The sequence below is a fragment of the Cibotium barometz genome, chromosome 5 (assembly GCF_041138505.1).
Source record: "Cibotium barometz isolate CiBa-2024 chromosome 5, ASM4113850v1, whole genome shotgun sequence".
In the NCBI taxonomy this organism is placed as follows: domain Eukaryota; kingdom Viridiplantae; phylum Streptophyta; class Polypodiopsida; order Cyatheales; family Cibotiaceae; genus Cibotium; species Cibotium barometz.
In genome coordinates this window covers 48,792,313-48,819,263 of record NC_141050.1, presented here as the reverse complement: position 1 = coordinate 48,819,263, position 26,951 = coordinate 48,792,313, and the positions used below count along the sequence as shown (strand labels likewise).

The following is a 26,951-nucleotide window of genomic DNA, read 5'->3' as shown; positions in this document are numbered from 1 at the left end:
CCGAACACCTACACCCATTGCAGATCCACAGACATGGCACACGTATGAAGAGGGCCTATACCACGCCCCACAGCAGCCACCTATACCTCAACCACAGGAGCCTTGACCTACCACAGCTAGCTTCTTTACCCACTCGATGGTAAAGGAAGCTATCTCCTGCCTACAGCATGGACGGGCCGCCGACCATATGGGCCTATAGGGTGAGCATCTCATATATGCAGTAGATTCTTTGGCTCCTTTTCTTGCAGACTTGTTTAACAGGGCACTAGTAGAGGGTTTGCCTGCGGAGTGGACGATGCACACCATTGTGCCGATCCACAAAACAGGGGATATGCTCGATCAGAGCAACTACAGGACGGTTATGGTTGGCCATGTGTTGGCCAAACTCTATGGTGCAGTGTTTGAGCAAGAGCTTAGCTTATATGCTGAGCGAGTAGGTTTACGCTCATCAAGGCAGGCAGGCTTCAGGAGAGAGCCTGCGAGATATGGGACTATGCCCCAGAACAGATGGTCGAGGAGAGAGATGAGGAGACTTACTCGCCGCAAAAGGCGGGCCTCCGCAGAGATACAGGAGCTAGAGATCTTCCATTTCTTCATGAGTAGAGATAGCCCTCTCTCATGGCGGCACTTCATAGAGCGCCGAACACCTACACCCATTGCAGATCCACAGACATGGCACACGTATGAAGAGGGCCTATACCACGCCCCACAGCAGCCACCTATACCTCAACCACAGGAGCCTTGACCTACCACAGCTAGCTTCTTTACCCACTCGATGGTAAAGGAAGCTATCTCCTGCCTACAGCATGGACGGGCCGCCGACCATATGGGCCTATAGGGTGAGCATCTCATATATGCAGTAGATTCTTTGGCTCCTTTTCTTGCAGACTTGTTTAACAGGGCACTAGTAGAGGGTTTGCCTGCGGAGTGGACGATGCACACCATTGTGCCGATCCACAAAACAGGGGATATGCTCGATCAGAGCAACTACAGGACGGTTATGGTTGGCCATGTGTTGGCCAAACTCTATGGTGCAGTGTTTGAGCAAGAGCTTAGCTTATATGCTGAGCGAGTAGGTTTACGCTCATCAAGGCAGGCAGGCTTCAGGAGAGAGCCTGCGAGATATGGGACTATGCCCCAGAACAGATGGTCGAGGAGAGAGATGAGGAGACTTACTCGCCGCAAAAGGCGGGCCTCCGCAGAGATACAGGAGCTAGAGATCTTCCATTTCTTCATGAGTAGAGATAGCCCTCTCTCATGGCGGCACTTCATAGAGCTCCGAACACCTACACCCATTGCAGATCCACAGACATGGCACACGTATGAAGAGGGCCTATACCACGCCCCACAGCAGCCACCTATACCTCAACCACAAGAGCCTCGACCTACCACAGCTAGCTTCTTTACCCACTCGATGGTAAAGGAAGCTATCTCCTGCCTACAGCATGGACGGGCCGCCGACCATATGGGCCTATAGGGTGAGCATCTCATATATGCAGTAGATTCTTTGGCTCCTTTTCTTGCAGACCTGTTTAACAGGGCACTAGTAGAGGGTTTGCCTGCGGAGTGGACGATGCACACCATTGTGCCGATCCACAAAACAGGGGATATGCTCGATCAGAGCAACTACAGGATGGTTATGGTTGGCCATGTGTTGGCCAAACTCTATGGTGCAGTGTTTGAGCAAGAGCTTAGCTTATATGCTGAGCGAGCAGGTTTACGCTCATCAGGGCAGGTAGGCTTCAGGAGAGGGCCTGCGAGATCTGGGACTATGCTCCAGAACAGATGGTCGAGGAGAGCCTGCGAGATATGGGACTATGCCCCAGAACAGATGGTCGAGGAGAGAGATGAGGAGACTTACTCGCCGCAAAAGGCGGGCCTTCGCAGAGATACATGAGCTAGAGATCTTCCATTTCTTCATGAGTAGAGATAGCCCTCTCTCATGGCGGCACTTCATAGAGCTCCGAACACCTACACCCATTGCAGATCCACAGACATGGCACACGTATGAAGAGGGCCTATACCACGCCCCACAGCAGCCACCTATACCTCAACCACAGGAGCGTCGACCTACCACAGCTAGCTTCTTTACCCACTCGATGGTAAAGGAAGCTATCTCTTGCCTACAGCATGGACGGGCTCCCGACCATATGGGCCTATAGGGTGAGCATCTCATATATGCAGTAGATTCTTTGGCTCCTTTTCTTGCAGACCTGTTTAACAGGGCACTAGTAGAGGGTTTGCCTGCGGAGTGGACGATGCACACCATTGTGCCGATCTACAAAACAGGGGATATGCTCGATCAGAGCAAGTACAGGACGGTTATGGTTGGCCATGTGTTGGCCAAACTCTATGGTGCAGTGTTTGAGCAAGAGCTTAGCTTATATGTTGAGCGAGCAGGTTTACGCTCATCAGGGCAGGCAGGCTTCAGGAGAGCTTTCTCTACCACTGACCATGTATTCACTTTGAGATGTATTATTGATCAGGCTAGAGTGAGGAAGAGAGAGCTCTATTGCTGCTTTGTGGATTTCTGCAAGGCATTTGACACAGTACCACGAGAGAGGCTCTTTCAGTGCCTGCAGTCTCTTGGCATACCAGCAGATATGACATGGGGCATCTATGCATTATATGAGCAGGTTTTTGGGCGAGTCAGATCCCCATGCTATTTGGGTTATACATTGATGAGGTGGCTGACTTCATTACACGGGGAGGCGGAGATGGAGTTGATCTAGCAGGTAGCTCAATACATATTATGCTTTATGTTGATGATATTGTATTAGTGTCTGAGTCTCCAGGAGGTCTACAGTAGCATCTACATGCACTCGATGATTTCTGCACACAGAGGCGTCTTACTGTGAACCTTGGGAAAACCAAGGTTATGGTCTTTCATACATTGAGACAAGGCAAGAGTCAGCTGACATTCGCTCTCGCAGGACGCCAAGTGGAGGTGGTGACATTATACGTGTACCTAGGGGTTACGGTTCAGCAGCCAGAGCTAGATTGACATGGGGATATGCAGCATTGGCTATGCTAGAGAGACAGTGCCACTAGGCACATTTTTAGGAGCCCCGGACGAAGGGGTGGCTATTTGTCACATTAGTCAAACCGGCATTGATGTATGGAGCAGCGGTATGGGCGCCAGGCCTTGCTACCCATTGGTGGACACAGATAGAGAGACCACAGGCCCTCATGATGGCGCACATGATACGCAGCAAACCGTCAGTACCTCATGACATTATCCGAGCAAAGTTTGCTGCGCCTCCTATGATGGTAGAGGCCATATTCTAGACTATATGCTTGCTAGACAGATTCAGAGAGATGCCATAGGACAGATTGTTGTACAGAGCTTTTGAGGCATCTAGATAGCTGGCTGAGGCAGGAGACAGAGGATCATGGTATGCACAGGTCACACATTGGTTCTCACAGCATGGCCTAGACCTGGATCATCTACTACCATTCCAGTATGATAGGGATGCACCACATATCCGTCTCTCTCATAGTGAGAGGAACAGAGTATTGAGACAGGACCTATGGCAGCTCTATACACGAGAGACATGGATATCGCCTACACAGCCTCTTCCACACCGAAGATGCTGTACTACAGAAATCACTTCATGAGTATCATTGATGATGGATTTATAGAGAGGCCTAGATACATGGAGGGCTTTTTACCACACGGCTCCCGAGTAGCTATTGGTTAGCTTAGAGTCTCATCACATCGATTGGAGATCGAGACTCGCAGAGCAGCACGGATCCCCCGAGAGGTGAGGGTATGCAGATTGTGCAGAGAGGAGGTGGAGAGTGAGGAGCATTATGTATGCAGATGCATAGCATATACAGCCATCAAAGAGAGAGATCCCATTTTATTCAGAGAGCCACATTCCCTATGCCAGCTCTTTGAGGCAGCAGACCAGGGCATACTGGGGAGATTCATTCTAGACATACAGCGTCACAGAGAGACATCATTACAGGCTTAGACAGCTCTAGAGGGGGGACCACAGATACAGATTACTACATTTTTTCAGAGATCCACCCCTCCCTGCCCCTACACGGCAGGGAATTACTCTCTAGAGAGCAGAGACACTCAGAGCCCGCAGGAGACAGAGGACACGTGGTTTTCGGACACCACGCCTCTACCAAAGAGAGATGACAGAGATCAAAGCTCAGTTTCACAGAGGATGCGGAGCGACTGGCTCGCTTCAGAGCAGACCTAGGCATGTTCTTCAGGGAGCTGTGGACACCCCCTTCATTGATGTATACCATTTTATACCCCCAGTATGGTACAGGATGGAGCTAGCTAGGTTGCATATCATGACTGTATACTCATGCATATAGCTTTGCATTCTCCTAGTAGTAGAGCTCCATTCCCTCCCCCACTCATTGTACTTATTGCACACCCAGATTCAGCTTTTTAGTTCAGTACTTTTTCATTTTGTTGGGATGACAGAGGATACCCCACACAGGTACACTGATTTGTCTCATAGGCCGAGTTTGGTCTTTTGAAAGACGTTAATAAAATCTTTCTTTGTTTCTTTCTTCTCTCTCTCTCTCTCTCTCTCTCTCTCTCTCTCTCTCTCGCTCTCATGTTCCTATGTTCTTAGTATTCCATGATGAGTTTCCATGGACAGTTTTGTATCACCCCAGTGAGATAGCTATGTTCATGTTTTCTTTTTCTTTTATTTTCTATTCCATGATGAGATATGCCATGGACATTATTGTATCACTTTGGTCTTATAGGCCCATTGGGTCTTTAGTAGACGCTTAATCTCTCTCTCTCTCTATGCTTTATGGAGTGCAGATATGGGGACCTTCAGTGGGCCATCACAGCGCAGGTATGCTTTATGGAGTGCAGATATGGGGACCTTCAGTGGGCCATCACAGCGCAGGCGGGTGGAGAGGTATGGAGAGGCCTTTGGTATCTATGATTGCTAGGATTATTAGAGCCAAGGCCGTGGTACCTCATGAGATTATTCGAGCAGAGCTGGCGGCTGCCCCTCTGGTGATTGAGGCTCTTACGAGATCAGTCTCCTACATACATGGCTTGTGGGATCTCCCCCGAGACAGATATGCACGCCTCGCCCTGGAGTCCTCCCGACAGTTAGCTTTACAGGGAGACACGGCTTGTTGGTATGGACAGATGACATCTTGGTTCCAGGCACATGGTTTTAGCATGGACAGATTGCCTCCCTTCCAGTATTCTCTGGAGGCACCCTCTCTCACTCTCACACGGACAGAGATTACCAGACTCATCCGTCAGGATTTAGTTTAGCTGGACATTAGGAGGACATGGATACAGCCGACTGATAGGCGCGGAAAAACTGCTCAGGTATTCATTTAGCATTTTCGCGAGAGGATGATTTTTGAAGGTAAAAAGATATCTATTATATACAGTACCTGTGCGAGTAGTAGTGGTCTCATGGTCAATAATAGCCTCAGGTTGAAGTTCTTCTACTTGGTCAACAAGACTCATATACAGGATGTGTAGGAATTGGTCCCCTATAAGGCCTCAAATGACTAATATGAAAAGAATTATAAATTCTCCAATGAGAAGGAAGTGAGAGCCTATATACTAGGTCATTAATCTTATGAGTAATTTTAAAAGGACCATAAAAACAAGGAGCTAACTTAACAAACAAGGTTAGTCTCAACACTTTTAAGACATCTCTTTTCAATATACGAAGCAAAACATATTGACTTTCTTGAACTCTCTCTCTCTCTCTCTTAGAATAACGGACCCCGACGCAACTCAAGAAGCCGCCTGCAAAAGTCAAAGTTCGACCAGCTCGCAAAGACGGAAAGTGGGCAGTCTACCACGAGGGTAGAGCCATCATTGAAGATTTTTGCAAAACCAAACCCAAAATGAGTTTGAGTTGAAATCAATGTATTTGATGAGTGGCATCGTAGCTTTATTAGATGATTAGGACTTTTCTTTCTTTTGGAGTTTTTCTCTTGTTGGATCAGATATTCGAGTTAAGACCTTGATGGTCTTAATATTGTGTATTTGGTCTGTGAGGCCCTTTGGGTCTTTTGTAGACATTAATATAATTTCTTTCTTTTAGAAGACATTAATATAATCTTTCTTTCTTTCTGTGTATTTGTTTTCTTTTTTGTTCTTCCCAAGTCACAAGTGGTATATATGATCTTGTGTATGTGTGCTATCACAAGTTATGCTCTGTCACATATTCTTGGAGAGAGTAGTTTTCTTGTACTTGTTTACTTTTACATGACCCTCAACAACTTGGCCTGCTAATGCTTATTTGGGGATGCATATACAGTGTACAATTGTTTGTTTACTGTCCTGCTTTCTCGTGGCTATAAATGTTTTCTAGAAAGGATTTGTGTTTGAAAGTTGGTCCATCTAGTGCCTCTCGTGGGTCCGATGCTCTGCGAGGAAGGCACAAGCCCCTTGAAAGGGTTAATGATAGTGAATTAAAGGATCAACTGTCTCGAGGAAAGACATTCATGCTTGAACAAGAGCCTGATGCAATGAGGGCTGAAATGGAACATATGAGAAAACTTTTGCAGGCACAAGAGCAAGAGTTAAATTTTTTGCATGAAGATCCCCATGTGCAAAGTGCCATTGAAGCTAGAAAAGCTGATGCAATGGTAGATATAACTTTTGAGTCTATGGCACGGGAAGTGGGCAAGAAGCCAAGGGAGTTGGCACTTTCCTACCTCCTTTGCGCATCATTCCAATAATTACTTTGATAGATTGGAACTCATTGCATGGCTTGCAAAATCAGAATGTTGCAAATTTATAACTTAGAATTTTTGTTGGCGAGAATTTCGCCGGTTTAGATGCTTCTAGATAGGATCAAGTTTAAAAACCACATCTATTCATAGCATTTTAGGATCTTTCCAGCTTTGTAAGATTTATTATTATTTTGGAGTTCTCCTTATGGTGTTCTATTGTTTTCAAACATTTATGCACTTAGTCAATCCTTTGGATATCTTGTTGAGCTTTGGTTAACAGTCAACTAGTTTTATGATTGTATATATTTGACACTTCTGTGGTGCTTTTGCTCATGCAGGGAAGGCAGTATCAAGGTTTTGTGCAAAACATCTTCATGCTCAAGTTTTGCGCAATGAGGCATATAGTAAAGGCGACCTATCACAGAGTCTTCAAGATACATTTTTAAGGTTTTTCTATGCCTTGACATACTTTATTTTTAGATGTGAGCTGTTTAGAGGGACATGTCTGATACTTTTACACATGCTGATAAATTGCTGATAAATGTTAGAGCAATTTATTATGCCGTGGTGTTACCTTTTTTCATGCCCTCTTCCTTGCCAAGGTTTTTGATAAGGTTTTTTTTTTGGGACTATGTGTATTCAAGCAAAGCTATTTTTTTTTGAATTTCAATGCCTTGAAAGAGATATGAACCTTTAAAGAATGTCGACTTTCTTTTATCCCCTTGTATGAAAAATGGTTGCACTTCAGAGCTGGATCTAGTTTGGTGCTTGAGCTGGAGCTCCCTCCCCCTGCGAACCTGTGTGCTGCCTGCACCCCTCCCTCCCTTCGCTTCCTCTTCTTGCCTTCTCCCATCCCTCCCCCCGACTTGCGCCGCCCCATCCCCCCCCCCCCCTCCCCCCCTCTGCAAGAAGTGGACCTCTAGCTCCTCACCGCAACAGTTGCCTCCTAGAGGCTTCCATGCTGGTTTGCAAGATTGTTGGTAGCCGCTCGGCGTGCAGACAACTCAGAGATCTTTTACAGTCTACCCTCCTTGGAGCGCTTGCACAAATCACAAACATTCATCCTTTGAGACGCGGCTGCCGGCTACTACCAGGTAGAGTTTGACTCGCCCAGCGGCGTTAGATAGTGTCATGCAGCTGTGCCCCGTCGCACTGCGGATGACCCAGGCCTTCTTTGCGAGGTGGTAGCATAGCTTCGACCCCGCATCCGACCCACTAGCGAGCGTTTTAGGCTTTCTTGTGACATTCTACTTCCCAAGCATAAGGAGGGTATACCTTCCTCTTCTCTCGGTGATTGGTGGAGCCATTGGGATTCCATCCTCTCACATCATATCCCTTCATTGCCTCCGGGGAGACCCCATCGTGCAGAGAGTGGAGTACTTAGGCCTCCTAGGCCAATGTTTCATTTGTAGGCAGATAGTCCCCCCCCGCCCCGCCCTCTTCTTTTGAGCCTGCACTCTGCTCTCCCTCGCCTCGCTTGAGCATTCCCGCAATGCCCGATCCGGAGCGGAGGCAATGGGCGAGCTCCGTCCACCGTTTGATTCGTCGATTCTCGGAGTCGGTAGAGATGACCATCGTTGCCTCCCCAGTGAGGGCTCTCCTGCCAGAGTTGCCAAGTGCTGCCAACCCCCCCACAACCACCCCCCCCCCCCCCCCTCACCCCACAAGATCTTGGGGCTGCTAGCGGATTACAGTTTCTTCGGATGCCTTCGGGTGGAAGGATCTGATATGTTTGAGGATACAGTGGCTCCCATCTGGATCTGTGTGGTGTTTCATTATTCCAAGCCATGCACGCTAGAGAGTGGCGCAATGATCTTCTTTTTCCCTTGAGTGCAGTCCCAAGGACGGAGTGGGATTCGGAGTCGGTGGCTGTCGCCATCCAGGGGGGGCAGGCAATAGAGCTCTCGCACCATCTTCATGATATGCGCATCACCAACATACTCTTCTATATGTGGCTCGTGGCTGGGATGGAGCTAGGAGGCGCATGCTATAGAGACCAAGACGAGGAGGTGGTGTCCTCCAGCCTGGAGGGGTGGTGTTTTTTGTGTTCCTTCATATCTCAGTTGCAGTATCCCTTTCCCCCTCCTACAACTATCTTCATTGTGATCGATGGAGTTCAGAGTATGCACACTCTCGTGCTCGGAGAGAGTGAGAGACATGGAGGATAGGATCCGTGCCCACCTGGTGCACCTTTACTCCAGGACTGACTGTGACTACTTCCCGTCAAAACCCACGCCCAAGACTCTTCTAGTGGAAGGCAGTTTCGATACTTCTGCCTCCCATAGAGATTGATATGCGGATAGCCTCATGGAACATTTAGGGTTTGGAGGGGCCTCAATGCTTTTAGAGGCGAGGCGTCCTAAGAGGAGGGCTCCATAGAGCTACAGTTGGGGGACCTATTGACATTCTCTTTCTCCAGGAGCACCATATTTTGGAGGGGCGTACCCGCCGTGTTAAACCTAACATACTACCTTGCACACAAGAGGGAGAGAGAAGAGAAGAGAGACAACATGCAAGGGTCGAGTCTAGAGAGTTGCACTTAGCCAACCCTAATGAGGGTTAACTCCTCGATGTAAAATCGCTAGGGGCTCACTCCACCTCTTCTTGTGTCACCCAAGTAGAGATTCAATGGCTAGGTAGAGAGCAACGAGGAGGGAGCTATGGAAAACTCAACCTTCACCTCTTGCCACTTGCATGCAAGAGGGATTTGGTAGAGAGCAAAGTGAGGGGAGAGAAGGAGAGAAGCTAGAGCATCACCATCCCTGCAAGCACACACCAACAATCAAGCATGCAAGCACAAGAAGCAAGCATACAACCACAAGGTCATGAGAGAGAGAAAGAAAGAAAGAAAGTTATAGTAACGTCTACAGAAGACCCCAAGGGCCTATGAGACCAAAAGTAATACAATGGTACCATGGATATACTGAGCCATGGAAAATTGAAAGAAAAAGTAAAATGAAAACATTTGACAGTACATGTGATCAGCAGATGATCCTGTGTAGAGTGAGATATGCTGTGATCAGCTAATGATGATACCCGCCTCGTCTAGAACCGATTTGATGGTGGAGTGAATGTCAGGCCTCTGTGATGGGAGCGTGACATGTCGGCTTAGAACCTCACGAATCCGTCTCTGTGTGGTGGAGGGTCTTAATGCTCTGGGTCGGGGACGTCTGGCTCGTGGAATGGATCAAGCTCTCTCACTAAGAACTCCTTTGGGGCGTGGGTACAGGTGGTGGGCTCTGATGTCATAGTAGAGGAATTGTTGTGGGCAGTGGATTCTAATGTGGATGTATGTACCACAGAGAAATTTGGGATGGCTCTCTGTGAGGTGTCCTGTTGGACCTGGGGCTATCTCTCAGCATGTTGCCTCAACACTACATCCCTGTGTCGTCTGAGCTCCATCAAGTACATGTCCAAGCACCTCTGATCCTCAAATTGTATCACCTGTGTGAGTGGTCCGAATCCCTCTCGGAAGAGGCAGTGAAATCTCCCGTGTATCTCATAGTAAACCGGAAACATGAGCATATAATGGGCCTCATTCTCTACTGCTCCTGTGATGCATACTATTCATGTCCTCCCCTAATGTGGGATATCCTCAGCTCTGCCAGTCTCTACTCTGAGGCGGTGGAAGGATACCCTGAGCTTTTTGATCGTGATACGCATGGCATGTGACGTGTATCTGTATGTATCCCAAGATCTCAAAGAATCCATCCTCTGAGAGTCTCAAGAAGTGATCTATGTAGAACTAACACTTCTTACCAATCTTTGACGGCGGAGACACCCATGTCTGGTGTATGTGTAGCCCGAGTAGATCCAACCGGATGATCCGGTTGATCTCCTGATGTGAGAGATCAAGGTATGGGGAATCCAAGCTATATTGAAACACGAGGAGACGGTCCATTTGGATGCTATGTGCATGAAACCTCTCGACTACCTCAGAGTACCATGCATGTGTTGGTAATGGTGGTGGCCGTGTCGCTGAGGAGGAGGGCATCCAGCTCGTCTCAATCGCTCCCTCTCCCTCTCCCTCTCCCTCTCGCCGTATAATTGCATAGAGGACTCTAGTGCTAGTTGTGGAAGTCGATCTCCGTCAAGCGTGTATACTACCCATATCATGTACCAGGACAGACGTGTGGATGTAGTGACTTCATATGTATATTTGGGTGTCACCTTTACTAGCTTGGCGGGAGGTTCTCCATGAAAAAAAAGTTCAGGACAGGGTAGCCAGAGGGTATGCAGCTTTAGCTTTACTTGAGAGGCAATGCCACTAGGCACATTTTCAGGAACCCCGTACAAAGGGATGGCTTTTTGATACCATGGTCAGACCAGCCTTGATGTATGCATCCCCCACCTGGGCTCCAGGACTATCAGCGAGACGATGGCGAGGTTTAGAGCGCCCACACAGATACTTATGTTCTCACGGATGATTCATAGTAAAACCTCGACGCCACATGAGATAGTTTTGGCAGAGTTTGTGTCTGCGCCGATGCTAGTGGAGGCACTCTTTCAGACAGTGATATTTATTCAGCGGGTTAGGCACATGCCCCCAGATAGATTACCGAGACAGGCCCTAGAGTCATCAGAGCGAGTAGAAGCATCATGGCGACAGTCATGGTATCCAGAGTTTTTACAGTGGTTTTCACTACATAGGATGAGTATGGACAGGCTCCCTCCGTTTCAGTACGATGAGGACCATCCAACCATGAGACTCTCTCGTGTGGAGAGGAACCGATTGATATAGATATACACACGTCATACATGAATTGATCCTCCACAGCCTCTTCCTATAAAGAGGCAGCACTACATGGATCCCACTATTGTTATATGCTGATGATATTGTGTTGATCTCTGACTCCCCTGAGGGTATGCAGTGTCATCTGGATGCTTTACATGAGTTTGCACATGATAGTGGATTGTCTGTCAACATTGGCAAAACCAAGGTTATGGTGTTTAACACGACGCCACAGTGGGTTAGGAGATCAGCTCCCACATTTACATATGGGCTGGAGATTGTGGAGTATACAGATGCATATACATATCTTGGGGTAGTATTCAGTGGGCGAGTGTTTTCGATGAGGAGAGCAGTAGAGACTAGATTGACTAGAGCACATGCCACCCTGGGTGGTTTGGAGATGATGTGTTCGTAGGTTCAGTTTTAGGAAACCTCGAACGAAACTTTGGCTTTTTGACACTAATGTGACATCAGCTATGCTTTATGGAGTGCAGATATGGGGACCTTCAGTGGGCCATCACAGCGCAGGCGGGTGGAGAGGTATGGAGAGGCCTTTGGTATCTATGATTGCTAGGATTATTAGAGCCAAGGCCTTGGTACCTCATGAGATTATTCGAGCAGAGCTGGCGGTTGCCCCTCTGGTGATTGAGGCTCTTACGAGATCAGTCTCCTACATACATGGCTTGTGGGATCTCCCCCGAGACAGATATGCACGCCTCGCCCTTGAGTCCTCCCGACAGTTAGCTTTACAGGGAGACACGGCTTGTTGGTATGGACAGATAACATCTTGGTTCCAGGCACATGGTTTTAGCATGGACAGATTGCCTCCCTTCCAGTATTCTCTGGAGGCACCCTCTCTCACTCTCACACAGACAGAGATTACCAGACTCATCCGTCAGGTTTAGTTCCGCTGGACATTAGGAGGACATGGATACAGCCGACTGAGGAGCTGGGCACGAAGATGGCTTTCTACAGAGAGCATTTTCTTCAGCTCACAGCAGATGGTTTTGTGATCAGACCCAGTTACATGGATGTACACTTGTCTCATGCAGTACGATGTGCTATTGGTCAGATTCGCACATCCTCACACCAGCTTGAGATTGAGATTGGCCGATATAGAGGTATACCAGTTGAGGCCAGGATATGTCGAGTATGCCATGGGGAGCCAGAGACAGAGTTGCATTATATATGCCATTGTACTGCATACTATGAGATACGTGGTTGATTCCACTGTTTATTCAGAGAGGGTTTTGGACCACTTTCTAGAGTCATGGGGTACTAGGACCAGAGGCGTTTGGGATTGTTCTTGCTTGAGCTGCGGAGATATAGAGATAGCCTGCTTAGGCGCATAGAGAGCCAGACTCAGAGGCACATTACAAACTTCTTTAGTCCAGCCATCACTGCGCCAGATGGACCACAGCAGCAGCAAGACATGGATACCGCCCACACTAGCTGTACACTAATTGATCGTGCGATTGAGCTTGGGTGGTCCCGATGCCCACGACTATGGAGGAGGGCATCCCAGCATAGACGGAGGTTGCAGCGGCGGATTCGGATTATTCTTGCGAGACATGCGGGACACCCCGTCAGGGTGCTAACCACAGAGGATATTGAGGAGATCCGCCAGCGTCCGATGCGGCACATATTATGAGATGGAGGCACCTCCATAGTGTACCCCCCCGTCCCACATGATATTGTATCCCCTCACTGTACTCCACTCACCTCCATAGCGTACACCCCCCCCCCCCCCCCCCCCCCTTCACTATATTCACACCCTATAAGGGTTTTTGTTTACCTTCCAGTTCCAGTTTCATTTTCTAGGTGCCAGTAGTATCATCTTTATTTTTCATTTTTTGGTTTTATATCCAGACATTGTATCAGATCCACCATGATGTAACTTTTTGGTCTCATAGGTCATTATGGCCTTTTGAAGACGTTAATATAACATTTCATTTCATTTCATTTCTCTCTCTCTTGCACGGACTCATGTTACTCCTCTGCAATTCATGCCATTATGCCCAGGTAGCACCCTTTATACCACATGTTTCCCTTGGTGTACACAAATTTCCCAATATTCCCAATTCCCTAAATTCTCAATTGCCCAATTTCTCATAAATCCCCAATTTCTCACGAGTCACAATTCCGCAACTCCCCAATTGCCCAATTGTGACTACAATTGCTTAAGCTTTTACCATATTTTAGGTGCCTAGCTAGCACTAGGTAGGCCTACAAATAATTCTATGAACTACAAGTTCTAAACCATTTTATTGTATTTATATAAAAGAAATTACGAAACCTGTGCGTTTCTTAGCCGAAAGACCAAACGTTTTGTCCCGAAACCTCAAAAAACCCAAAACGTCGAAAATCCTGAAATGTTTCTGGTGACAATGGGAGATCGGGCTCCAAGGATTGCGTCTCCCCATCCGTACTCAAGAGGAGCTGCTAGACTCAGAGTTTGCAGCATACTTATCCGAAGATGTGGGGAATCTCCAGAGATTTGCGGAGGCGATTGTGATCTTTTGTCGTCCATTAAGAGCGCAGATCAATTTGCACAAGTCCTGTGGTTTTTGGGTAGGTTCCATACCTGCCCCGACTTGCCGTCCGATTGAGGGTTTTCAGTGGATCCCGAGGGGCACTCCATTCCGCTATCTTGGATGCCTGGTGGGCATCGATATCTCCCTGGAGTAGCAGCTCGCCCCTCTTCTTCTGATCATTCGGAAGAAGCTTTTGTACTCTGGAGTTCTGCGAGGCTGTTCCTAGCTCACTACCGAGGACCTCTTGGTCCTAGGCAAACACCTTCACGACTTGAGCTATCATCTCATTGGCTTATGGTGGCCTTTCTTACCAAGAGATGATAATGCAAATCAAGTATATTTAATCCACCATGCATTTTAGGAGTGCAGACCAAAGATCATCTTAGAAGACGTAGCGCTCTTGTATGATGCTTGGTTTTCCACAACAATTCCAAGGAATCAGACATAAAAGTATCCATATCAGTTTTACGCCAAATCCAACAACGGCAAATAAAATTGCACATAGGCCATAATGATCAATTGAACAATTCTTAACATGTAAAGGCCATGTAGAAAGCTTCCAATATGCTAGCTTGGCCTTCAATTTGTTGAATACCCAATGAATGCCCCCCCCTCTCTCTCTCTCTCTCTCTCTCTCTCTCAGGGGATGGGTTTATACATTGACCGCGGTACATGGATGTATACATGCCACACAGCTCTCGCGTTGCTATTGGACAGCTACGTGTCTCATCACATCAGCTAGAGATAGAGGCTGGGAGAGCGGCACGGGTTCCCAGAGCTGAGCGGATATGCAGATTGTGCCGCGAGGAGGTGGAGACTGAGGATCATTTTGTATGTAGATGTAGAGCCCACCAGGGGGTCAGAGATAGATATGCAGGATTGTTTGAGGAGCACTCTTCACTACATCAGTTGATGGAGGCCTCGGACCAGCGACAGCTTGGCAGACTACTACTAGAGCTTCATAGTTCTCGAGAGAGACTCCTCCAGACACCCGCTCCCACTAGGGGTGGGAGACAGTCCCAACTCAGATTTCTTCCGGAGAGCTATGCCAGTGCCAGCTGATGTACCACGTGGGGTGACCGCACAGAGAGCAGAGGAATTGAGAGCCAGGAGGAGACCTAGACAGACTGGACATAGAGCACCCCGACTCCGTCACCGACAGATAGCAGCTATCCGAATGAGACACCAGATGGAGACACAGGAGAGGCTAGCTCGCTTTCATTCAGACTCAGGGTACATGTTCATGCCATTCATAGCCTCAGCATCGGCGATGTATGATATCTTATATCCCTCTTATGGCACTGGATGGAGTTAGACATAGATCAGCATAGCATGCTTGTACTACCCCTTCAGCATATAGAGATGCATCTTGCCTTAGCACTCCATCCACATCCCCACCCCCCTTATATTGTTTGTATATGGGCTCCACCGATTCATGATGATTCACAGTTGTATCCAGACACATGCACACTTTTTCTTTTGTTTCTTTTCTTCCGATGACCGGAAGAACACAGTTGTATTATTTTTTGTCTCATAGGCCGACTTTGGCCTCTCATAGACGTTAATATATCTTTCTATCTTTCTTTCTTTCTCTGTCACACACACACACGTGCGCGCACGCACACACACACACACACACACGTGCGCGCACGCACACACACAGTAGGGACGAAGAGGTAGCGGGAAACAAGACACACACACACACACACACACACACACACACACACATGCAAATGGTGGACTATTGGCGACGGCAGGACATAGGGAATGGTGGATTGAGAGTAGTGCTGAGCTTGGTGAGGGTGCGTGAACAGGTGTAGATAGGGGACAATAGAAAGCAGTGCTTTTTGACGAGGGTGCACGAACAAGTGTAGACAGGGGACTTCTCCACGCAAAGACACGCAACACACGCATGCGTGTGATCGCACAGCGCGCGGCACGGAGGTCTCTCATGCAGTCACTCGACAGGTTCTCTCTCGTTATATCACCCTGGCATATAGTTGTGCATTTACCCCAGTAATGCTCCATCCTTATATATGTACATACATCCTGACCTCACAGTAGCAGTTTTCTTTTAGTTTTCTTCCGGGTGTTGTATTGTGCACTGAGCACCATCTGATATTTAGAGATACCACATACATTGTACGTTGTTTTGTCTCATAGGCCAGTTCTCTTTGGCCTGAGAGAGACGTTAATACAATCTTTCTTTCTTTCTCTCTCTCGACAAGTTCCTCACCTCCCCCCCCCCCCCCCCCTCGCGCGCGACCCACCCACACCTCTACACACACAACAACAACAACAACAACAACAACTCACCCGTTGGCCCACATGGCTCTTGCCTTCCCTCTTGCTTACGGCCACATACACCTCTCCATCTTTTCCTTGTTTTTTTCTAAATTTCTTTGGAAATAAAACAAAATCAGATAGAGAAGTTTCAATTAGAGTTCCAAAGCCTAGTAGGCATGGAGTTGTCCTTTTAGGCCTAGTACCTTCTGTTCCTTATTTTGTGTTCGTCTTTTTCTTTCTTTCTTTTCAATGTGTGTGCTTGATGATTCACCTCCTTGTGTTGTTATGATTGGAGCATAACGACTGATGTTGGCACATGCTGGTCTACCGGCGGTGGGCAGTTCGCTAGTGCAGATGGGCATTCCTGGCACATGCTCAATTTGCTTAGGTGGGATCCTGGGGATTCCTCATCATTGTATTTGGTCTTGCCAATCCTCTCAGATGGTGTGGACAGGTGTTTTTGGGCTTCTCCAATGGCTTTCTCCGGATCTTGGTTACATTACTCGGGGTGCATTTTGCTGGTTGCAGCCAAGTTATCTTGGATACGAGGCTGCTCCGGATGATGTAGATTTCCACGTCGAGCATGCGATCTTTGCTCGCATGCTTTTTTGTGATATCCCGTGTCTTGTTCAGCATTCTCAGGAATCATCTAATAGCTCAGAGACCTTTAGTATCATAGGCGCTAGTATTGGCTGGTGCATTTGGAGGGCCAAATGTCACCACACTCTTGGAGGAGAATCTTCTTCCACTCATCAGATTTTGGCAGATATTTGGTTGGGACTATTTGATGACTCTCTCCTCTCGGTGTGGTGAGTTGTGGAGAGAACATTTCTTGGAGACTTGGAGTCATCACCAGATTTTCTTCCACTTACAGGGCGGTGCCCCACGGTGGAAGTACATTCCTCCACAGTGGTTTGTCACACATCTCTTATCTCCCTCCTTGAGATTTCCTGTAGGTTTTGTTTTTTGGCATAAATTTTGCCTTTGAGTGTGGTTGGTCGCACTTGTATCTTTTGGCGCTTTAGCATGTGTTTGTACGAGATTTTGTGGTAATCTAATCAGCCCTGTTTTACTCGCGAAAAAAAATGGGCTCTGTCATGGAAACACTTTTCTTTTACTGCTAGAGTAATCATCCCTGGGCAGGTTTTCTCTTTTTTTCGACCAACAAATCTGAATTTGTATCTTCTGATCTGCAACAATCAATTGAATATCTTTTTCACATTGCTAAAAACAGTAATGGTTGTGTAGGATGGATGACATGATGCGGGGCCATCGAGGCTGGAGAGAGCTATCAATGCTGAACGGAGATAAGCTTACCAAAATAAACCATTTCATTGAAGGTCTCATGTCTCCAAGGGGCTCTGAGAACAAAGGCTTCACAGAGGCAAAATATGCCAATGATGACCAGTGGGCATTTGAACAGGTGCAATCGCTGAAAGCTTCTTCTTCCTTCTGTTCTCCCAATCACATGGCTGAACTGTTGAACCTCCATGCACAGCTTGGATGTCCACTGAGTTTACTTTTACATTCATGGCAAACTGATGAAGTGTACATAACAATAACAGGCTTTCTCTATGATGATGAAGAAGTTAAGTGATAAGGACACAACATTGGTTTTGCATTACTAGAGGACAATTAAGTAGGGGACTGCCTGTTGAAATAGGAAAACACACGCACTATATTGCTAGTGTGAAGGCTTCATGTATTGGACACAAGAACACACCTTATCCCACTTAGTCTCAATGTAAAAGCATCCTTACCCCACGTGGTTCTCCATAGGTAAAAGTGTCAAATCAATCATTCATTGAGTGTGTGAAAGGGAACCTATCCACAGCTTACATCATAGATGATGTCATGGACACAATGTACCTTTAGCCTATAAAGAGGCATTCTACTCATGAATAAAAGATATCTTCTTTTTCCCTTATCTTGTACGCACTCTCTCTCTTGTTCAACTCGACTTAATCTTAATCATGTCTCTTAAGCTTGTGATTAACTATGAGCCACCATAGCTCATTGCACTCCTACAGTGCACTCTCACACAGTTTGTGTCGATTTCTCTACTTTATCAACATGGTATCAATACAGGCTGCTGAATTCTGAAGGAGCCTTTCTCTGTCGCGACTGATGGCCTGAACCTCCACGTGGATGGACTGCACGTGGGCTGGACAGAGGGACAGAGTTGAGCAGCAGGCAGGCGGACTGTTTACAGGTGGCATATGGGGGCTGAACAGCATGTGGAGGTTCTCCCTCTCTAGCTACAAGTCAGGCCAGCAGGCGGGGGTGCTTCTTCTTTGACGGCTGGTCACCAAGGAGCACAGGTGGGCAGATTGCAGGGCAGCGCACAGCTCAGCAAGCTCACCCACTCTTTATCCCCCTTTTTGGGAAGCTGGCAGACTGCAGCGCTTTCTCTCTCTCTCTCTCTCTCTCTCTTTCTCTCTCTAGCTCTTGGAGGATGTGTTTTCTTTCTCTCTCATCATTCGAGAGGAGGAGGAGCAACATAAACAGAAGACATCTTCATGGGTGGAGGTGATCACAAAGACACAAAAGAAGATGGATGAGGCCGAGAAATGGATCGAGGTCGCCAAGAAAGGGAAAGGTAAAGAATCGCCACCCATCCCACTCCCACCATCATCAACATGACCCTTGAAGAGGAGCAAAGGAGGAAGACCCGGGCCTTACATGTACGAGTGTCCGGTCTAAAAGACCGTGATGACGCGGAAGGGGAAACCAAGGAGCTCTTCTCTATGATGGGCATTGAAGCCACGCACACAAAGGCATGGAGAGTGGGAAAGAAGAGAGAAGGTAGTGGCGAATCTTCTTCTAAGGAGAGAGCACTTATCATTCGTTTGCCCTCCATGGAAGCGAAGGAGGACTTCTTGAAGAGACGTCCTACACTCAAGCAAACGGGAATATTTCTTGGAGATGACCTCACACTCTCGCAACTTGCCCACATGAAAGAAGTTATGCCCGAGATAAGGGCAGCCCGAGAGAAAGGGAAAGTGGCCTTCTATAGAGATGGTAGAGTGGTGATTATGGAGAGGCGCTCTTCATGACGGTGCGAGACCTATGGGACTACACTCAAAGTTGCTACTTGGAATTGTAATGGATCTCTACGCCTTGATGTAGGGGCTTTTGAGGATAGTTTCACTGGGAGGGATATCATCTTCTACTGTGAGACGCATCAGGCTCCTGGACAGTCCATGCCACATGTTAGTGGATACCGATGGGAGACAGCTTGTAGACAGGAGACTCGTTCAGAGCATAGAGGACGGGGCTCAGGAGGAGTGGCAGTATTGTTTAGAGAGGAGCTACAGCCACTGATACATATAGTCCGCAGAGATGAGCAGGCTAGGTACATGTGGGTTAGATTGAGGGCAGAGACCGGCAGATATCTCTACATTGCTATATGCTATTTTGCTCCTAGTACATCAGTGTATGCATCACCTAGCGGGCAGTCTCCCTTTTCTATTTTGGATGATGACATTTGGGAGTTCTCCAGGGATGGTGACATCATTCTCCTGGGGGACTTCAATGCTAGGACCGCCCATAACCAGACAGTATTTTATGATACCTCAGAGGAGATGTTGAGGGAGCTTGATGTTAGGGATATGGGCCTATCTAGACTCTCACAGGATGAGGAACATAGAGTGTATGGGCGGTATTTGATAGACATGGGGACTGCACATGGATTGGCCATCCTGAATGGCCTACAGAGATTCTCGACATCGGGCGGTTTCACTAGCTTTCCACATCGGCATGGTGCTAGTACAGTGGACTATGTTATGGCTCAGCCCAGTCTCATTCCCTCTTTTCAGGATTTTATGGTAGGCACTAGGCCGGTTGGAATAGCAGTGGATCATGCTATCTTGTCCTTCACTCTCACATTTCAGTTCAGCACCGCTACATTGGGACAGGTCTCCACACACACTCGTTATACCTTTACGAGGGAGACGGACACCGTATACACGGATGAGATATACAGACGCCTATGTGCCGAGGAGCCGGGACGGCCATTAGATGAGCTCACTCAGATATTGATAGAGACGCTTCATGCTGCAGCATCAGAGGCATATCCCCATAGTCAGCCTACACGGAGACGATCTGGGAACATGCCCCAGAACAGTTGGTATGATGAGGAGTGCAGAGAGATGAGGATCAGATTACAGAGAGAGGTGCTCATGGGTGTTACCACTCACAGACAGTCACGGATTACCTTCCGGCACCTAGTGCGACGGAAGAAGAGAGCTTATCTTGCTCAGTTAGAGAGGGATTTGTACCAGTTATTTATGAGTCAGGACTCAGGCGAGGCATGGAGACTATTCCATGAGCATTCACCATCACCAGCCATTACCTCCACAGAGATTTGGGGTGAGTATGCAGCATCCCTGTACACAGCACCAGGACAGCCGCCCCTGCCAGACCCATCGGAGCCATGCCCAGAGACATGTGCTTTCTTTACTGCTGAGATGGTAAGGAAAGCTATTGACAGGATGAGGATTGGGAGAGCATATGATCATGATGGTTTGGTAGCAAAGCACTTTATTGATGCCAGAGATATGCTTGCAGAGCTTATTGCTATGATGTTTAATCGAGCCATGTGTGAGGGTTTTCCTGAGACTTGGAATATGTCCACGATTGTGCCTATCTTCAAGTCAGGGGATCCCATGCTTCCTGGGAATTATCGTACCATCATGATTGGTCACACATTGGCTAGATTATATGCATCTGTTCTTGAGCAAGAGTTGAGTAGATGGGCAGAGAGAGAGGGCATACGTGCATCAGGGCAGGCAGGGTTCAGGAGAGGTTTCTCCACTCTTGACCATATCTTGACACTCAGAGCTATTATTGAGGAGGGCAGATTATAGGCAGGAGGATTTATTGTTGCTTTGTGGATTTCTGCAAAGCTTTTGACACAGTACCGAGAGCCAGGCTGATGCGCAGACTACAGGAGATGGGAGTGCCCACAGAGCTGATTTGGGGAATCATGGCTTTATACAGGACAATTGTGGGGCAGGTACGTACTACCCAGGGTATATCTGAGATGGTTCAGTCCACTGTTGGGGTGAAACAAGGCTGCCCCCTTTCCCCCACCTTATTTGGGATGTATGTGGATGAGGTTTCGGACTATGTAGAGCGGGAGGGTGACAAAGGAGCACAGCTAGCAGGGACATGGATTCCGCTGTTATTGTATGCTGATGATATTGTGCTGATTTCAGATTCTCCAGAGGGGATGCAGCGTCATTTGGATGCATTGCACATGTTTGCAGAGGATAGTGGATTGTCTGTTAACCTTGGTAAAACCAAGGTGATGGTGTTTAACACCACAGCACAGTGGGTTAGGAGGTCAATGCCCACCTTTACATATGGTCAGGAGACAGTGGAGTATACAGATGCATATACTTACCTTGGTGTGGTTTTTAGTGGCCCACTATTTTCCTTGAGGAGAGCAGCGGAGACCAGATTGACCAGAGCTTATGCAGCATTGGGGAGACTAGAGAGGATGTGTTCGCAGGTTCAGTTTCAGGAACCTCGAACAAAGCTCTGGCTCTTTGACACTTTGGTCACTTCAGCCATGCTGTATGGAGTGGAGATATGGGGACCCTCAGTGGATCACCACAGCCGAGCTGGTAGCACTGATGGATGGAGACGTATGGAGAGGCCCTTGGTTTCTACGATTTCCCGGATGATTAGGGCCAAGGCCTCCGTACCACATGATATTATCCGTGCAGAGATGGCTGCCCCCCCATTGGTAGTAGAGGCACTCACTCGATCAGTCTCCTTTATACATAGCACTTGGGCTCTCCCTAGAGACAGATATGCTCGCTTAGCCCTGGAGTCTTCACGACAGTTGGCATCACAGGGAGACGGATCATGTTGGTATGCACAGATGACAGATTGGTTCCAACTGCATGGCTTTAGTATGGACAGGCTACCTCCATTTCAGTACTCCCTGGATGCACCCTCCCTCTCTCTCACACGGGCAGAGATTACCAGGCTTATCAGGCAGGACTTGACTCAGCTGGACACTAGGAGGACATGGATACAGCCGACACACGAGCTTGGTACGAAGATGGCTTTCTATAGAGATCATCTTCTCCAGCTCACGGAGGATGGGTTTTTTGATTAGACCCAGCTACATGGATACTCATCTTTCTCATGGGGTACGGTGTGCTATTGGTCAGATGCGCACATCCTCACACCAGCTAGAGATTGAGACTGGCAGATTCAGAGGAGTACCAGCTGAGGCCAAGATTTGTCAGCTGTGCCAGATGGAGCCAGAGACAGAGTTACATTACATATGTCACTGTCCAGTATATTATGAGATACGAGGCCGTTTTCACTGCCTGTTCAGAGAGGGCTTTGGACCACTTTCTAGAGTCATGAGATACCAGGATCAGAGATGCCTTGGATTGTACTTGCTGGAGCTGCGTAGACATAGAGAGGGTCTCCTGAGAGGGAGGGGATCAGAGAGGGAGAGACACCTACAGAGGCAGATTACAGACTTCTTTCGACCAGAGATTGAGCAGTCAGGTCAGCAGGCATTGCAGCTAGCCCCAGAGCACAGCCGCACCAGAGGTACACTGATTGATCGGGCTATAGAGCTGGGGCGGTCCAGGCGCCCCAAGATGAGAGGCCCATCTCGACACTGGCGGAGACTACAACAGAGGATCAGGACCATACTAGCACGGCATGGGAGACGTCCAGTCAGAGTACTCACCATGGAGGATATTGAGGAGATCCGCCAGCGTCCGATGCGGCACATATTATGAGATGGAGGCACCTCCATAGTGTACCCCTCCGTCCCACATGATATTGTATCCCCTCACTATATTCCACTCACCTCCATAGCGTACCCCCCCCCCCCCCCCCCTCACTATATTCACACCCTATAAGGGTTTCTGTTTACCTTCCATTTGGAGTTTTATTTTCTTGGTGCCTGTAGTATCATCTTTATTTTTCATTTTCTGGGTTTTTTTATCCAGACATTGTATCAGATCCACCATGATGTAACTTTTGGTCTCATAGGTCATTATGGCCTTTTGAAGACGTTAATATAACATTTCATTTCATTTCATTTCTCCAGGCGGCTGGCTGGTCTGCAGAAAAGTACAGCCTTGGATTCCATGTGGTCAGTACTGTTGGCCGACAAGATCTCTTCCGGAGGGTGGCAAGTTGCAGGAGAAATAGTAGAAGGGCTGAAGCTGCGGCACATGCTCTCTTTTCTCTCTCTCTCTCCCTCTGCTGAAGAGTAGACAAGGGTTGGTTTCTCTTGATACAAAGGTGGACAGAGACTGGATTTCCATGAACATAGACATCATGTTGATGGCGTTCATCTGATGGAACTTTCAGTTTCTCTTTGCTTTGGATTCGGGACTGTTTTGGGACAGTTTATGGGCTGTTTTTGCTTGGCTGCAAATTCAGTTATGTGTGCTTGGGTTTTTGGCTACAGGCACAAGTCTTTTGGTTATGTTTCTTGGCATGGGAGCGATGCAAGCTCGCATGGCTGCGTGCTCATGGAGCAGATTGTTTTCTTCCTGCTAGAAAGGAACAGTGGGACCTACAGTACGGGAATCTCTATGTTGCCAGATGTTTCATGTGGGAACAGGTAACTAGATGTATGGAAACAGGACATAAGTTTCAAAGGGAAACAGGCCTAAGGGTTTCATGTGGAAACAGGTCGTAGGTTTTCTCGAAGAGACATGTTTTTGGGTTTCTCCAGGAGATAGGTCACATGCAGGCAGAAGGTACAGGAGTGGACACATGTATGGTATAGCCTTGCTACTGATTAGACAGGGGACAGGGAATCCATGACAGAGATGGATAGTACCCTTGGATGGTAGAGAGGGTTTGTACAGGTGTGTCAACTGTATGGTATGCTGTGCTGTGATACTCTCTTGAGAGACAGTTTGGGAGTCTGTGTTGTGATGCAGGAGCACTGGATGTGTCAGGGTGTGATGCTGTTCATAGTGTGAGAGGCTATGGATGGTTGTGGCAGCCTTGATCTTGGGAGAAAGCTTCTGTATGCAGACTCAATGTGAGAAGAGTCTTTCGATGTGAACAATGGCTGGACTTGTTTGTGGATGCCGTGTGGATTAGAAGCCAGATGCAGGTTCTTTGCAGGCTTCAGGAGTTCTACTGGGACGGCTGAGTTGCCAGCCTTATATTGTAATAAAAGCTCTTATAATCAATTAAAGAAATACCGCAAGGGGCGCCACTGCGATTTGGGGCCAATCGGTGTCCGTGTACTATTTGCAGGAGCACTCTAGCTCCCCCTGTTTGTTTTCCTTTTCTAGGTCCTCAATGGTGTTGAAGTGTTTTATGTGCGAGTGTTTGTTCCACCGCCCTTTGCTTTCTGAAGGCCGGTTTACAAGGTTCCGTTGGCCGGGACACATCGTCGACTTTCTCAAGGAGGCGAGTCCGTGGTTGCTTTGGTCGGGACAATCGCCAACTTTCCTAAGGGGACGAGGTCGTGGTTGTCTCATGAGAGTCACATCAAAAGCTTCAACATGAGGAAAGTGAAAAGGAAGTGCAGGACACAGTACAGGATTTTGTGTCTTTGCCTATATGAGGTGAAGAGCAAGAGCTGAAGATGAAGCTCAGGAGAAAAGACACCAAGGACAAGAAGTAGTCGGCCAGGAACAAGAAGCAGTTGAAGTGTTATGGTGCAGGAGATGCGTTGAAGACTATGGCTTTCGACAGTTTGTCACCGGTGGTATCTTCATAGAGGCTTCATGGGTTCGGAAGACATTTTCTTTCTATGTTAGTGGTGATCTACTATGCTTCATCGAGGACTTGTGCTTACCACTTGGGTGGAGTGCAAGCAGGTTTTGGGTGCCTGAGGATGTATCAGATGAGGCTCAGATGGAAGTGGAGGAACTTGACGAGATTCTTATTCGTGAGCATATACTGGCACATAAGGAAAGAAAGGTACAGGGTAAAGTTTCCCGTTGCTATCCTGTGAAGTTCAAGAGCTGTTCACTGATGGATACGAAGTGGATGGAGGAGTTTCACTGATGGATGCGAAGTGGATGGAGGAGGGTGACTTAGCAGATTCACCTCAGGAGTTGCAGCTTTATCTTGATGCCTATGAGTTGGAGTCGACTCTTGTTACGGCTCATTCAGGTTCAGCAGAGCATAGGTCTGGAGCATTGCCTGATGCTCAAGAGGGGGGTAGCACCTCCGCTCCCTTGTTACAGACAGGCTCATTTGTTATCTAGGAGTCGCTTGGTGACATCTTTGTATTCACCCGAAGGTACTGAGGCTGACAGTACATCTGCTTATGGGACTTCTATGATCTTGTGTTCTAGACACATGAGATGGTAAAGTTGGGTTTGGTTCACAGTCGCGCGCACCTGGAACTATAACTGCAACTATGGATAACTCTATGGAGGACATAAGTCTTGCGAGCAGTCCTAGAATTGGTTTGGTTCATGGAAATATGGATCGAACTCTGTTTGTGCATGTATGCATACACTTTTTGACGTAGAGGTATAGAATGGCCATGGGGCTTCCAAGAACGGCCCTTGGGCCATTCTTTTCATATACAACAGGTGGTAGACCCCAGTTTGTATTCTGGTGCCATTGGATCCTGGTACCATTGAGAATACATTGGGAAATACTCTGCATTGTGTCATGTGCTGCATGTATGTTGGTATGATTCATCAAGTGCTTTATTATGTTCATGGGTGTAACTCCTGCGGGATGGCCATGAGACATATGTGGGAAAGTACTTGGTAGATGTAGTGTTTGGATGCATTGAGTGCTTTCATATGCTCATGTTTTACCTTCAGTCATGGGTCCTGCGGGATGCCCATGGGCATAAGGCTTGCGAGCAGCCCGTAGACTGTTACTTTGGAGTAGGTAGAGCATTTTGAGGAGCATATTGTTTGCGAATGCATATATGTGTCATGCATATGTTTTTCATATGTAGAATGATGCATGGTTTTGTTAACACAGTTAACGTGTTTCCATTTGGTTTTAGACTTTTGCTGTAGGTTCGGAAGGAACAAGCAAGAGGACAGTGTGGCTTATTGTGCAGGATGATTGTTTTTATCACCCAGATGCATTGGAAGGCCATTGTTTTTGCCATATGGGGTGTCTTAGCTCATAAGATGCTTTACTGTGCCATTGAGTGCAATCGAGGACGCTTGCCATTTTTCAAGAGGGGGGTATGTCATGACCCTGTGTTTTTCTCTGGACAAGATGCAGATGTGCACGGGGACATGGTAGACAGTGTGAATGGCATCAGGTGGGAGTGAAGATGGAAGCCCATGTGTGGATAACCCCATGTGTGAAAGGGGGCAAAGGAATTTTAACTTAAAAGGTTTTAAAAACCTTTAAAGTAATTTTTAATCCCATTTATGAAGAAAACGTGGCCCATAAGCTATTTTGGGGCCACCTGTGCTTTTTGGGGAAAGAGGAAGGCTGGCAGGCAGCGCATGAGAGAGGAGAGCTTTTCTGGAAACAGGGCGCATACAGGCTGCTGAATTCTGAAGGAGCCTTTCTCTGTCGCGACTGATGGCCTGAACCTCCACGTGGATGGACTGCACGTGGGCTGGACAGAGGGACAGAGTTGAGCAGCAGGCAGGCGGACTGTTTACAGGTGGCATATGGGGGCTGAACAGCATGTGGAGGTTCTCCCTCTCTAGCTACAAGTCGGGCCAGCAGACGGGGGTGCTTCTTCTTTGACGGCTGGTCACCAA

At 47.7% G+C, this 26,951-nt stretch overlaps 1 protein-coding gene across 3 annotated transcripts in view; it reads left to right on the top strand.

Moving 5' to 3' along the window:
- The window catches only part of LOC147638579 (putative protein phosphatase 2C 11), a 110,398-nt gene that overhangs the window by 67,451 nt on the left and 15,996 nt on the right, over positions 1 to 26,951 (top strand). For all 3 annotated transcript variants that reach the window (XM_086798498.1, XM_086798499.1, XM_086798500.1), the window contains exons 4-5: positions 7,032 to 7,140; positions 17,494 to 17,668. In XM_086798498.1, coding sequence (XP_086654624.1) covers positions 7,032 to 7,140; positions 17,494 to 17,668 — 284 coding nt within the window. The remainder of the gene's footprint in view (positions 1 to 7,031; positions 7,141 to 17,493; positions 17,669 to 26,951) is intronic.